Source organism: Capra hircus, assembly GCF_001704415.2.
Source record: "Capra hircus breed San Clemente chromosome X unlocalized genomic scaffold, ASM170441v1, whole genome shotgun sequence".
NCBI classification, from domain to species: Eukaryota; Metazoa; Chordata; class Mammalia; order Artiodactyla; family Bovidae; genus Capra; species Capra hircus.
Window position 1 is genome coordinate 20,056,414 of NW_017189517.1, and position 13,515 is coordinate 20,069,928.

At 41.9% G+C, this 13,515-nt stretch overlaps 1 protein-coding gene across 1 annotated transcript; it reads left to right on the forward strand.

Moving 5' to 3' along the window:
* The first annotated feature begins 334 nt into the window (after positions 1-334).
* Positions 335-13,087, forward strand: CT55 (cancer/testis antigen 55). The gene is made up of 5 exons (XM_005700403.3): positions 335-606; positions 3,564-3,748; positions 6,208-6,352; positions 11,397-11,509; positions 12,679-13,087. The coding sequence occupies exons 1-5, from the start codon at positions 516-518 to the stop codon at positions 12,868-12,870; spliced, it is 726 nt and encodes a 241-aa protein (XP_005700460.1). The 5' UTR covers positions 335-515; the 3' UTR covers positions 12,871-13,087.
* The last annotated feature ends 428 nt before the right edge of the window (positions 13,088-13,515 follow it).

The window sequence follows — 13,515 nt, forward strand, 5'->3', positions numbered from 1 at the left end:
TGTAGGAGTTCTAGAGGCAAAGGAAAAGAACTCAGGCCCTGAGGGATGGGGCTCCACACCTGGAAGCCCGCCTCCATCCTCAGGGCAAGTTGTGGTGCCATCTTCCAAAACAGGCACCAGGCTCTCCCTGCCCAATGGGCGAATTCGTCTACCCTAACAGATGCAAAAAAGGATTAGACTGGAAGCGACTTCCGGCATGGGCTCCAGGTTTCCACCTTCATCTGTGATGGGAGGAGCCACGAAGTCCCGCCCACCAGCTCGCTACATCTCAGGGCCCTCCTCCCAGGAGTCTACGCCCGGATTGGCTGGAGAGTGGGAACCGTAAAGTTCTTCGTAGAGCAGCCTCAGCCAAGTCCTGTGTGAGGGCTTTACTAGAAGTTGGGCGGTGCAGAGAGGCAGGCACGGCCTCTAGGCAGCTGCTGTGATCAGAGTGCGGCTTGGAGGCAGAGGATTAGACAGAAGCAAGCCTCGTGCCCAGTGTCACGCGGAGCCCAGGTCGCCCTGACTACAGGACTATGCTCCGGTTTATTTCCAGGGCTCTTGCCTTTTGGAGGAAGGTGGACTCGTCGGAAGCAGAGAGGGAGCAGCATCAGAGGCTCCTGGAAGGTACTCACCTCATCCCTTCCTTCCCCTTGAGTACTTAACGGTGCGTCCCACTCCTAGTTCTAGGCCGCATGAGCCCAGAGGGGCGCTGTGTGCCCCAGGCAGCGCCTCCATGTAGGGAGGGGCGTCCGAGTCCCTGAACACAACCCGGAGTCCCGAGTCTATAGTTAATATGTTGATTGAGAAGCTCCCTGGGGAGCTGTGCCCCACCCTTGCATTTCCCCAAATGCCTTTGGAATTTGTGCCTGTGTTATGCGAGTGTGTTGCGACTGCCTTTCCATACTGGGCATCACCCTGAATTGAGGGTAAATCTGCTATGGTTTCACAAAAGCGCGTGTTTGGAGGCAAATGGACGAATCATACATCTGTCCCCGGTCGGAGGGCAGGGGCCGCGTTTAACTTGCTCACCTTTGTGCCCTAAAAACTTGCCCCAGATTCTGCCACTGAGGGGTGACTCGGGGAGCATTGAGAAGGCGTCATTCTGTTGCTGGGGATCCGTTAAAATGAAAACGTTTGCTGAGAGGGTGGAGTCCCTGCTCTGGTTGCTTTAATTCTCTTGTGTACTGAGTGCTTGTCTGTGGCCAACCACTGGGCTCAGGGGCTGAGGGGCATCCACGTGCTTTAATCTTCAAAAATCTCCCCAAGAGAAGTCGCAGGGTTGTCGATCCGTTGGACGGCGGGGTCAGAGAGACACAGGCAGGGAGGACCAGACACCAGCTGGTGTCACCCAGACTCCAGGCCCTGCAAACGCTTCCCGACCTCTGCGCTCCCGCCGCAGGCGCTTCATGCCATGGGAGTAAATCCACTGTGCGCTCGCGTAAGGTGGCAATTTGCCAGAGACGGCTCTTGAGCAGCATTATTGCTTCAGCAGGGCCCCGGCTTCCAGGTGCCCGAATCTCCCTGCAGCTTCTGCAGGAGTTTGAGCCCCAGAGAGGTAGCTGAGTCTTAGCGAAGTTTGCGATGGGAGGCTGCTGCTTAGCTTTTAGCTGACACTGCATCATCCATTAATTTCCCTCCCAAGGAACAACACAGGAATCTTTGACCAGTTATCATGTGCCTGAGTGGAAGCTGTCTCTCTTGTATTCCTCTTTTTTCAGTGCTATGATTTAAAATAATAAATGTGACTCGTCCCCTTTACTTTTTCTTTTCTTTTCTTTTTTTCAAAATTTCAGGATTTTCTTGGGTTGTGATTCTATAATCTGTTATAATCAAGTTATTCCCTAGCCTTCCCCAGTCAGTTCACCCAAGTCTTTGGTCAAGCACCTAAGGCATTGTGGTTCATAGCATGGGTTCTGCAGGCTGACCTCTAGGTTCAGATCCCAAATTATGGCTTACTAGCTGTGATGGTTCACAAAAATAAAATAAAATAAAATAAACCCAAGTGATTCAGATGCACATTTGGGCTAGATTTAAACCCCCAGATCTCTTTATGTGCTTTGTCTGTTGAGTTGCTCAAGAATTTCCAGATCTGCTGTTCATGCTGTTGTTGATTACAGTAAAATTATATACCATAATTGATACATTAGACTTTCTAGATGTAGATACCACGATAGCAATTAACATATAAGCTCTAACTGGTGGGAGGCACTCACAGTTCTAAGCAGTTGATATGTATATGTCAGTTAATATTTATAACAACCTTTTCCCACCAGCTTTATTGAGACATAATTGACATATAAAATTGTAGTTTAAGGTGTAAAATGTGATGATTTGATATATGTATACATTGTGAAATGTTTACACAATAAGGCTAGTTAATGCCTCTATCGCCTGATAAAATTATCTTATTTTTTGTGGTGATGAGATAGACTGGAACCTGGGACCAAGTTGCTGCAGTGTTTGCACCTGTACACACTTCTCCTTGAGCAACAAAATGCAAAGAAACTGGGACCAAAAATAACAGCATGCGGGTGCAGTTGGGGCAAATTCCAGACCCAAAAGATACAAAGAGACCAAAAGCACCCAACTGCCATTTTTGAAGAGCCTGGAGCACAAGCAGGGGGTTGGGAGCAAAAGCAGGGTACTGTGCTTGCCCCCTGCATGCATCACCAGAAGGGTGTGCAAACTCCCTAAGCCACCTTTTAGGCCTGACCCCTGGACACACCCCCTACCCCATCCCACATAAGGAGCCTGCTTGCCACCAGGCTCTGGGAGAAGTAAAGACGCCTGTTTGTTTCCTTAGCTACCCACCCCCCATCCCCACCCCCAAGGGCCCCAGTAAAGCCTTGCCTGAATTTCTTGTCTGGCGTCTAGTCAATTTCAATTGATTAGGGAGGCCAAGATCCCTGGCCAGTAAGGTGAGACCATTTAAGATTCACCTTTGTGAATTCACATTGTCATTGCCCTGGTTTTACAGATGAAAACAAATTCAGAGAGGGTAAGAAATGAACCCCAGATTACACAGATTTAGGTAAGCGGAAAGAGCTGTGTGATTCGAAATCAGGTCAGGCTCCAGACTCAGCTTTCTTCACCTCAGAGCCCCACTGCCTTTGGCATGGAGCCAGTGTGCCAAACAGAAATAAATGGTGGAACCAGCATTTCAATTTAAGTAATCTGCCTCCCAAATCCTGCACACTTTACCAGTATGTTCTACTCTCATTGTCATCTGTATCTTAAATCTAACCCAATTTATTTTTAGATTTAATTCATTTTCTGCTATATCTTCTTTTGGTATCACCTACACATGCATGCTCAGCTGTGTCTGACTTTTTGAGACCCCATGAACTGTAGCCTGCCAGGCTCCTCTGTCCATGGGATTTTTCAACGTACTGGAGTAGGTTGCGTTTTCCTTCTCCAGATGATCTTGACCCAGGGATTAAACAGGCACCTCCTGAGTCTCTTGCATTGGCAGGCGGTTTCTTTACTACTGTGCCACCTGGGAAGCCCATCTTCCTCTGGTAGGGCTTCTTTATAATGTGTGTTTCCTTTGGAGAATAATGAAACCTTTACTCATTTCTTAGGTCACACCGAGTCAAAAACTGTGCAAGGAGTCGTGACAAAGTTCTGTAGTAACTATGGCTTGATCGATGAGTTGATCTACTTCAGCAGTGATGTTGTGACTGGCAATGTGCTTCTGAAAGTTGGGCAAAAGGTTACGGCAGTTGTGGAGGAAAATAAAACATCTCATGGATTGAAAGCAATCAAAGTAAGATAAGTTTGGGAACTGTCTTTTTTCCAACCTTGTTTCTATTTATTCAGCCTGTCTGAGCAGTGGTTAGGACTTGGTGCTTCCGCAGCAAGGGGCCCAGTTTCAATCCCTGGTTGGGGAACTAAGATCCCAAAAACCACTCAGAGTGGACAAATAAATAAACTCTAAAAAATAAGCTTTTTGCTTTTAGGATAATTTAAACCATTGTCAACGTGTATATATATATATATATATATATATATATAATGTGTTCCAACCAATTTTGTCTCCTACTGTAACTGAGTCCAAGCTCGTTCTACTCATCCCATGACAGGCCAGTAAGTCTAGAAAAAGGTGTTGGGGCAAGGAAAATCGACTTTATTTGGAAGGCAAGCAGACTGAGAAGGTGGCAGACTAATGCCCTAAGGAACGATCGTAATTCAGAGTAGATTTCAAGTTTCTTTCATGCTAGGGAAGAGGGGGAGCAGTGTGCCTAATCCGCTCGTGGACATCCTTCTGATTGGTTGGTGATGAGGAACTGGGTGGTATTTCAGAAGTCAACATTGTTAACCTTATGGTTCCAACTGGTCTGAGGTCTATGTGCTGGTGGTCAGCATGCAATTAACTTCTGCCGGCTGGTGGGGGTTTCAGTATCTGCTGAAAAGCTCAAAGGATATGGCTCAATATTATCTATAGTCCTTGTGGAGGAACTGAAGGGCCCTGATTTATGGCTAAACAATTATTTTGTCTTACTTGACTGTTTTCCTTTCTGTGTTTTCTTACTTCTCTGATAAATTTGCTCTTTGGAAGTTGGAGAAGGCTTAGGAAGCTAAAGCTTTTCTACAAACAAGAGGCAGGGTGCAGGGAGTGGGGAACAGAGGGTCTGTTCCCAGGAAAGGCCCACAGGGTCCCACTTGGTTTCACTATAAAGTATGGATTTTTGTTATATAACTTGGTTGATGGAAAACATTGAAATTTCCTTTGTGCCTTTCTTTCTTAAATGGTTAAGATATATGTTGTTATTATTAGTAGTAGTATCTCTATTATTTAGATAGTGGCTCTTAACTGAATGCTTAATATAAACTTTCTCTAAATTTGGAAAGTTTTATATACACAAAATAATACAGAAATAATTCCAATTTTAGGATGAAAAAGCAAAAATCCAAAAAAAGAAAAAAAAGAAAAAGCAAAAATCCCCTTTCATGCCCTCCTGGGCAACTTTTATTCCTTAGTCATGGTGCTTTTATGAATTGTTGACATACTTGTGATCATTTGAGGGTACATTAGTAATATATATATTATTAAATTTTCCTTCAAATAGTGCATAGATATTTATGCATAGTAAAAACATCTAGAGCAGGGTAAGTACCAGAATATAATATGGTCAAGGCTTATCTTTAGAAAAGTATTGGGTTTGCAGATTATGTGTAATTGGTTTTTGCTTTTTTCTTTTCTCTGCCTTGTATTTTTTGTACAATGAACAAGTATTATTAGTGTAATTAGCAAATAAAAATATAAAGACCTTTTCATTTTCAATAATAAAACTTTTGAATGCCTCTCTGTTGTAGATAAATTAAGTCCTAATTTGACTTGTCTTTTAGAGCTATGCCCCCCCGCCTTTATTTTCCCAACTTTTTGTCATGTTTTATAGCACTCTCCCACCAAGTGCCATGATCTGAAATCTTATGATTTTCCTCCTTGTTCACTACTTTTCCATGTGTTTTCTCTCCTCCTTTGCTATCTCCCTTCTCCTCAGCCCTATTCTCATTTGCTAGTAAAATCTTTCTCTTCTTTCACAGCCTAGATCAAATCCCATTTTCTCCAAGAAATTGTCCTGTATTCTCTGAATCATAAATTCTTTCCTTACTGGGAATTCCCGAAAGCCAGTTTTTGCACATATTTTTACTATTTGTCATACTTGCTTTGAATTCATTATTTTTGCATTTTACTCTCCTTTGGTTATGAATTCATACAGGCAGGAATAGTATCTTTTATTTTTGCATCTAATATGGTCAGTGCATTTAATTTGTTGGTGCACAAATAATGTTTTCAGACACATTTTTAGAAATATACGGCGGTATAACACAAAGTGTGAGCCCTCATTTAAACTATGGACTTTAATTAAATATAATTAATATTGATTCATCAATAGAACAAATGTACTAATTGAACAAATGCAAGATACTAGTAACAGGGGAAACTGCGAGTGCAGAAAAGGATATATGGGAAGCTCACGACTGAGTAACTGAACTGATGCTTAATTTTCCTAAACTGCTCTAAAGCATAAAATTAAAGATATATGAAGCTCAGGCATTATTTTGTCATCTCATGTCTATGATATGTTTGCTACGTAAAATATATTCACCACTGTTTGTTATAGCTATTTAAACTATTTCTTAAACAACAATGATTTAAGCATATGTTTCTGATTTTTAAATTTTTGTTATGTGTGAAGTAAATGTTTCTTCTTCTCGTAGGTGGATGCTTTCTGTGATAATAGCCATGGCGATGAACTGCCAGATTCCTGTACTAGAATCTCACTTGGCTATATGAACTCTCTGATAGAAGGTGTTGAGTTCATTCATCACACAGCTTACTTCTCTCTAGATGTTGTTTGTAAAGGTACAGTTTTTATATATATATATATATTTTTTTTTATTAGATTGCTGAAATGTTCTTTTAATAAGCAGTGCAAAAGAGATTTTTGGAAATTCCAGATATATACACAAGATACTTTTCACAAAGACATTTCAAACATTGTAAATCATCTCTTCTTAAATGCTCCAACTTTATCTTTTTTATTAATTAAACTTTTAATTTTATATTGGGGTATAGCTGATTAACAATGTTGTGATAGTTTCAAGTGGACAGCAAAGGGACTCAGCCAGAAAAGTAAAAAATTTTAAATTAGGTTTTACCTATTTTTTAATTTTATAGATTGCATTTGAAGATGGTTATAGGCATCATTTCCAGGGTCAAATTTGTGACATGCTTAACACTAATTGGTAAGAGGATTTAATTACTTCTCCATTGTCCTTCACTCCAAGTGGAAGCTCTTTAATACTTGAGGTGTACTTTTGGAGTTGAAAATTATGTACAGCAAGGGACAGATGCGTTATATTTTTAAAAGTTCATCCTGTCATTTGTTGCATTCTCATTTATTAGATGGATTCACTAGTATTTGTATAATTTTTCCATTCCTATAGGCATTGAATTTCTAATCTAACTGAAAAATATTATTCATACAAGTATACAGGGATAATTTTTTTATTCTTCAAAAGCTTTAAAATAAGGTTTGGAAGTAGCCTTGTACCTTTCTGTTGGTTCACAAACTGGCCCTGTATGTGGAAAACAAGCAGAGACCTAGAAAGAGGCAGGCCACTCTAGATGGGTAAGGAGCAAGTTTAATAAGCAAGGGACTTTAATGTATGAACCTCATTTTGAGTGCACAAGTAGATCTATACCCTCCCCTGCCAGAATTTCAACACTTTATACAGAGTCCTTGACAGAGTTCAGTCACAAATACCACCCAAATGGTCTCAGTGATACCTTACTCTGTCAAGGCTGTGTCCTTGAAACGTGGGAACAGTAGGTGGAAAATGCATTCCAAGGACCATGGAAGAGAGGAGGAGCCTCCAAGTGCCCAGGTCCAGTTTGTGGGTCAACCATGGTTACGTCTTCTCAGTAACCTCCTCCAACACATTCCAGGAGTGTGTGTATGTGTGTGTCCATTAATTATCAGGTATAACATTTTGTTATTTTATGCCTAAAGCAATGATTTGCTGGTTTGTTGATGCTATCTCAATTTATTAATTCAGCTCAAGATAGAGTGCTAGATATTGGCAAGACCAAGATAACTAAGACTTTACTAAACTCCGCCTGCAAAGAGCTGATAGTTCAATTGGGAGAGACTGACATTAGAAGAATGTTTTTTTTACAAAAAAAAAGAAAAAACACATTATTGAGTAGAGGAGACAGAATGATTGACTGCTATGGAGAGAACTGGGAAAGGCTGCCTGGGTGAGGTGCTTTCCCAGCTGGTCTCTGTACCCCTGCAACCCCCTGCCAGGCTGGATTTTGAAAGATGAATATAAGTAAAAATATTGAACCTAATTCCAAAGAGAAGTCCCCAAAAATGACTGTCTAGTGGCAACTAGGATCTTAAGACCCATTTAGTCAGAAATACTAATGCTAAGAGAAGAAGCCCCTTGGATAGCTAAGCTCCAAAGGCAATCTCTTGGTCCCTATACACCATGTCAATAGGAAGTCACCACCAATGGTAGCCCTTGCTAGGAGAATTCTTCTCAAGATGGGAAACACTTGAACATGTTGGTAATGCCAAAGGGATTAATTGAAAGTGAAGAAGAGAGCAGGAAGGACTGATAAAACGCAGTCCCTGGTTGTAAAGAGAGGATGGGACTCAAAGCACAGCTGGAGGGATTTACTGTTGCAAAATAAATCGAGTGAATTGAAATAATAGACTGCCTGGGGTGAAAGAGCGGAGAAGGTGATGGCACCCCACTCCAGTACCCTTGCCTGGGAAATCCCATGGACGGAGGAGCCTGGTACGCTACAGTCCATGGGGTCACTAAGAGTCGGACACGACTGAGCGATTTCACTTTCACTTTTCACTTTCATGCATTGGAGAAGGAAATGGCAACCCAACTCCAGTGTTCTTGCCTGGAGAATCCCAGGGATGGGGGAGCCTGGTGGGCTGCCGTCTTTGGGGTCACACAGAGTTGGACATGACTGAAGCGACTTAACAGCAGCAGCAGCAGCAGGGGGGAAAGAGAGAGTAGATGAAAAAAAGACTTGAGCACCTAACTAGTCGTATTTAGAAATGTCAGAATAGCTGTTTTTAATCTAATTATAAAACCCAATGAAAATGGTAAAAACTGTTACAATTTAAAGCATAATAGGAATCTGCTGCTGCTGCTAAGTTGCTTCAGTCGTGTCCGACTCTGTACGGCCCCATAGACGGCAGCCCACCAGGCTCCCCCGTCCCTGGGATTCTCCAGGCAAGAACACTGGAGTTGGGTGCCATTGCCTTCTCCAATAGGAATCTAAAAGAAGGAAAAATTGTGTTGATTTTTTTTGTTTTGTTCCGCATCATGCTGAGTCCGTGTATGTTCTTTCCTGTTTCTGTTCATTCAACAGATACTTGAGTACCTCAGTCTGTTCCAGGTACAGTTTTCATAATACTTATATTCTAATGAGGTAGAAAGAGGTAGAACTCAGACAATATGCAAGTAAACCTCCCCCAGCCCCACTCCCAAAAGAGATACAGATTGTTTTCTGCTCTCCAGGACTTGAGGAAGGCATTGTAATAGTAAAACTGGGAGTAGAGTGAGGTGAGCTTTACTATAGACAGCAGGTTCCCGAAGGCCTCTCTGAGGAGGTGATACATGAGCCGAGACCTGAGGGAGACGAAGGAACCACCTAGGAAAAATATTTCACAGGGAAGAAATGTGAGAAAAGTCCTGATGTGGAAAAATGCTGGCATTGCCTTGGCAAAGAAGGAGGGGCAGGATGGCTGGAGCATCGTGAGTAGGCATCATATCTGTGTCAGCAGCTCAAGTTCGTTTGTTTTAGTTTTTTCTTCAGAGTGTCTTCAGGTTTTTACAAATCCAAGTGCCTAAACAGTACCCTCATGCCCCTCCCCAGTCAACCCCCCGCCCCCATCTCCAAGGCAAAATACAGTTTCGAGTTTTTTTCCCCACCATATATTTAATTTGCTGGTCTAGAATTTTACAGATATAATGAAATCAGACATATATACTTCTTTGTTTAATACTTTTTTACTCAGAAGGGTATTTTTAGATTCATCTATGTTGTTGCACGTGTCTGTAGCTCATTCTATATATCACAGTTTCTCCATTTTCCTATTGAAGGTCATGTTGGCTTCTGTCAGCTTTTGGCTATTACAAATAAAGCTGCTAAAAAACATTCTTATACAAGTCTTTTTTGTGAACATATGATTTTCTTTGTCCGGGCTAGATTCTTAGGACTAAGCTTGAAACTGCTGAATCATAGTTTCAGGATAATGATAAATCTAGGGAGCTATGGCTTGAAAAATTAGGCATGGTTTTACTGAAAAAAAGTAGTTTCAATAAAGACCTTAAAGAGAAGCGTAAAGAGGTGAGCTACACAGGGATTTATAGATCATATTAAGGATTTGGCCTTTTGGGGAGGGATGAACTTTGAACAGTGATGTGATATGAAGTGAGTTATGTTTTAAGGTGTTCGCTTTGGCTGTCCTGCTGAGAATAGGTTACGTGGGACAGGGATAGATTTGGGAACACAAGTTAGGAATCTATTGCAATAGTCCTGGTGAGAGATGATGGAAACTTGGCTAAGATTGGTAGAAAGGAAGGCTGTAAGGATTGCTTTGATTTTAGAAATACTTTGAAGTTAGAAATAAAAGTATTGGCTGATGGACTGGACATTTGGTGTGAAGGAAAGTGGAGTCAGGAGTTACTCCTAAGTGTTTCGCTGGAACAATGGTAAGGGTAGAGTTTCCATTTTTGAGATACGGAAAGACCAAGGAGCAAAACTGGGTGCATGAGAAGACTAGGAAGAGCTCAGCTTTAGACATAATAATTTGAGTAAACTTTTGGATATATGAATCTGAAATTGGTTAGAGCTCCAGTTACTGGAATTATCAGCCTATGGATATTATAGAAAGCCACACAAAGGAAATGTGGAGAGAAAGAAGACAAGAGGTCCCTCGTGTGGTCTTCGGTCCTTCTAAAATTTGGTTGTGATGGAACCAAGGAGAACAAAGAAAGGGCTATGATGGAACTAGAAAATGCTGGATCATAGGGTACAGAAATGTTTAATTTTAATAGATATTGCCAGCTTTCTGACAGAGAAGGCAATGGCACCCCACTCCAGTACTCTTGCCTGGAAAATCCTATGGGCGGAGGAGCCTGGTAGGCTGCAGTCCATGGGGTCGCTAAGAGTCAGACACGACTGAGCGACTTCACTTTCACTTTTCACTTTCATGCATTGGAGAAGGAAATGGCAACCCACTCCAGTGTTCTTGCCTGGAGAATCCCAGGGACGGGGGAGCCTGGTGGGCTGCACAGAGTCGGACATGACTGAAGCGATGCAGCAGCAGCAGCCAGCTTTCTGAAGTGGTTGTATCAAGTTTCACTTTCAGTAGCAGCATTTGATAATTCTGTTGGCTTTAAATGCTCCATGGTACATTTGGGCACTGTGACTCGCTTTTAACTTGTGTAAAATCTGTAAAGATTTGTTGACAGTTGAAAAATGTAAATTATGTAGAGCTCATCGTTGGTCCAAAACACTTGAGAAAATTGTTTCTTCCTGTAGCAATATGTTCTTCTCCTATCAGTTCAGTTCAGTCACTCAGTTGTGTCTGACTCTTTGTGACCCCATGGGCTGCAGGCTTCCCTGTCCATCACCAACTCACAGCTTGAAGTCAGGAGAGAGAATTAATGCCTAAAAGATTATAAACTTCTTTTCTGACGGGAAGACAGGTTACCTGTTTTTAAATGTTTAAATGTTTTTAAATGTTTAAAATGGAACTTCAATATCATAGAATCTACTTTAGGGTATTCCAGCATCAGAGTAACTTGTGAAATTTCACATGAAAACATTGTGAGATAATTCCAACTTGATTTCTCTCCCTGGTGGGTTTTAGATTTTGAGCCTTATCAGGGTGACCGAGTAGAAGTTGTATTTTCCATCCAGCCAGACACACAAAGCAGAAAGGCCCTCTCAGTGAAGCCTCTGAGACACAAGCACGTGCACAAGGTAATTCATCTGATGTTGCCCTTGTTTGTTTTGACTTAGCCTGTTCGTGGTGATAATTTGCTGCTTTGGATTCTATTGGTTGGCTTGGAAAACCTAAAAGAAAATACATTCTTTGCCAAAGAATTTATTTCTTATTGAAAAGGTGGTGCTTCTGAAAGGAAATAAAGAATAATATAGAAGACATATATAATTAAGATCTAAATTATACAGTTTATATGAGAGGTATTAAAATGTTGAGAGCAACAGAACAGGAAACAAATCATGTTCAGGGAATTGCTGGGGAAGAATGAATGGCATGGGTGAAGGGACTAGATCTTACAGTAAACGCTCGGTGTGGTTTGGGTCCTGGAGACTAATAGAAATTCAGTTTGCAGGCTTTCCCTGGTGGCTCAGCTGGTAAAGAATCCACCTGCAATGCGGGAGACCTGGGTTCGATCCCTGAGTTGGGACGATCCCCTGGAGGAGGGAAAGGCTACCCACTCCAGTACTCTGGCCTGGAGAATTCCATGGACTGTATAGTCCACGAGGTCGCAAAGAGTCGGACACAACTAAGCGGCATTCACTTTCACTTTTCACAGATGAAGCTTGAAATGTGACAGAGGAAGTGGGGGAAATGATGTTCTGTTTACCACCGCATTCCTTTCTTACTCAATCCTTTTCACTCTCTCTGCTGTAACTATGGAGGTTAATGGACAGAGTATGTTATATTTAGAGCAGGATTTCTAATACTAGACTTGAATCCACAGAGATTCTGACTGAATTGATGTGAGATGGGGTCTTGGCATGAGTAGTTTTACAAAGCGCTCCACTCTGGTGTCTCAAATGTGCCAGCCATGTTGGGAATCACTGATTTGGAGTGACCTACAGATTAAATCCAGGCTTCCCAGGTGACTCAGTGGTAAAGAATCCGCCTGCCAATGTAGGAGACACTGGTTCGATCCCTGGGTCAGGAAGATTCCTCTGGAGAAGGAAATGGCAACCCACTCCAGTATTCTTGCCTGGAGAATCCTATGGACAGAGGAGCCTGGAGCACTGCAGTCCATGGAGTTGCAAAGAGTCAGACAGGACTTAGGGACTAAACAACAGATTAAATCCTGAGTGAGGAGATGCAGACCTTGTGAAAGTACACGAGTCTTTTACATAAACATTTGCATTATTTGTAATTACAGGTCTGCATTACTAGCCTGCAGGGAAGAAATGGGGTGCTAGATGATACTATCTTTTTCACCCTGGAATCTCTGAAACTTCCTGATGGCTACGTACCTCGAGTATCTGACATGGTCGATGCAGTCGTGGTGGAGAGTGTTCAGTCCTGCTATGTTTGGAGAGCAATTTCTATGACTCTAGTGAAAAAGGGGTAATAAGAAAGCGACGTTTTTATTCCCTGTTCATCTTTTCTTCTCTTGGCAATAAACGACTTGGTTTAAATGGGTTCTGGAAAAAAAAATAGCTTAGTAAACCTCAACAGTTAATTCAAAGACAACCTTTAAAATCCTCTGTGGTCTAGCTAAATGGAATGCATCTTCTGAAGGGTGTTTAGCATTTTAAATTATTGATTAAAGGCATTTTCATCTTCATCCCTTGGAATAATTTATGTTCATGATATTCTGTTTTTAGTGGATGTGTTTATTTTCAAAAATTAATCTACATTCTGTGATTTTTTTTCACCTTTCAGAGTTTCTAATCCAAGAAATGTTTCTTTAAAACTCATGTGTTTGTGGTCCAGCGGGACTACCATCTAGTGGGTAGTTCCCCACTTTATGGTTGGGTGGTTGGAGTCAATATTTTCTAGATTTTAGATAGTCACCCATTGGTCCACTTCAGAAAGAGTGATTGACTCCTAGGTGCTAGGGTTATAACCTTGAACACAATGGCCAAAATTCTGTGCCCTGATGGAACTTGTGTTCTGTGAATGCCCACCTGGCTTCCTGACCTATGGACTCTGCAGATAGAAAGGGGCCAGTGGGTGCTGCTGAGGCTCCAGATCCCTAGGAAAGTGGTTATTC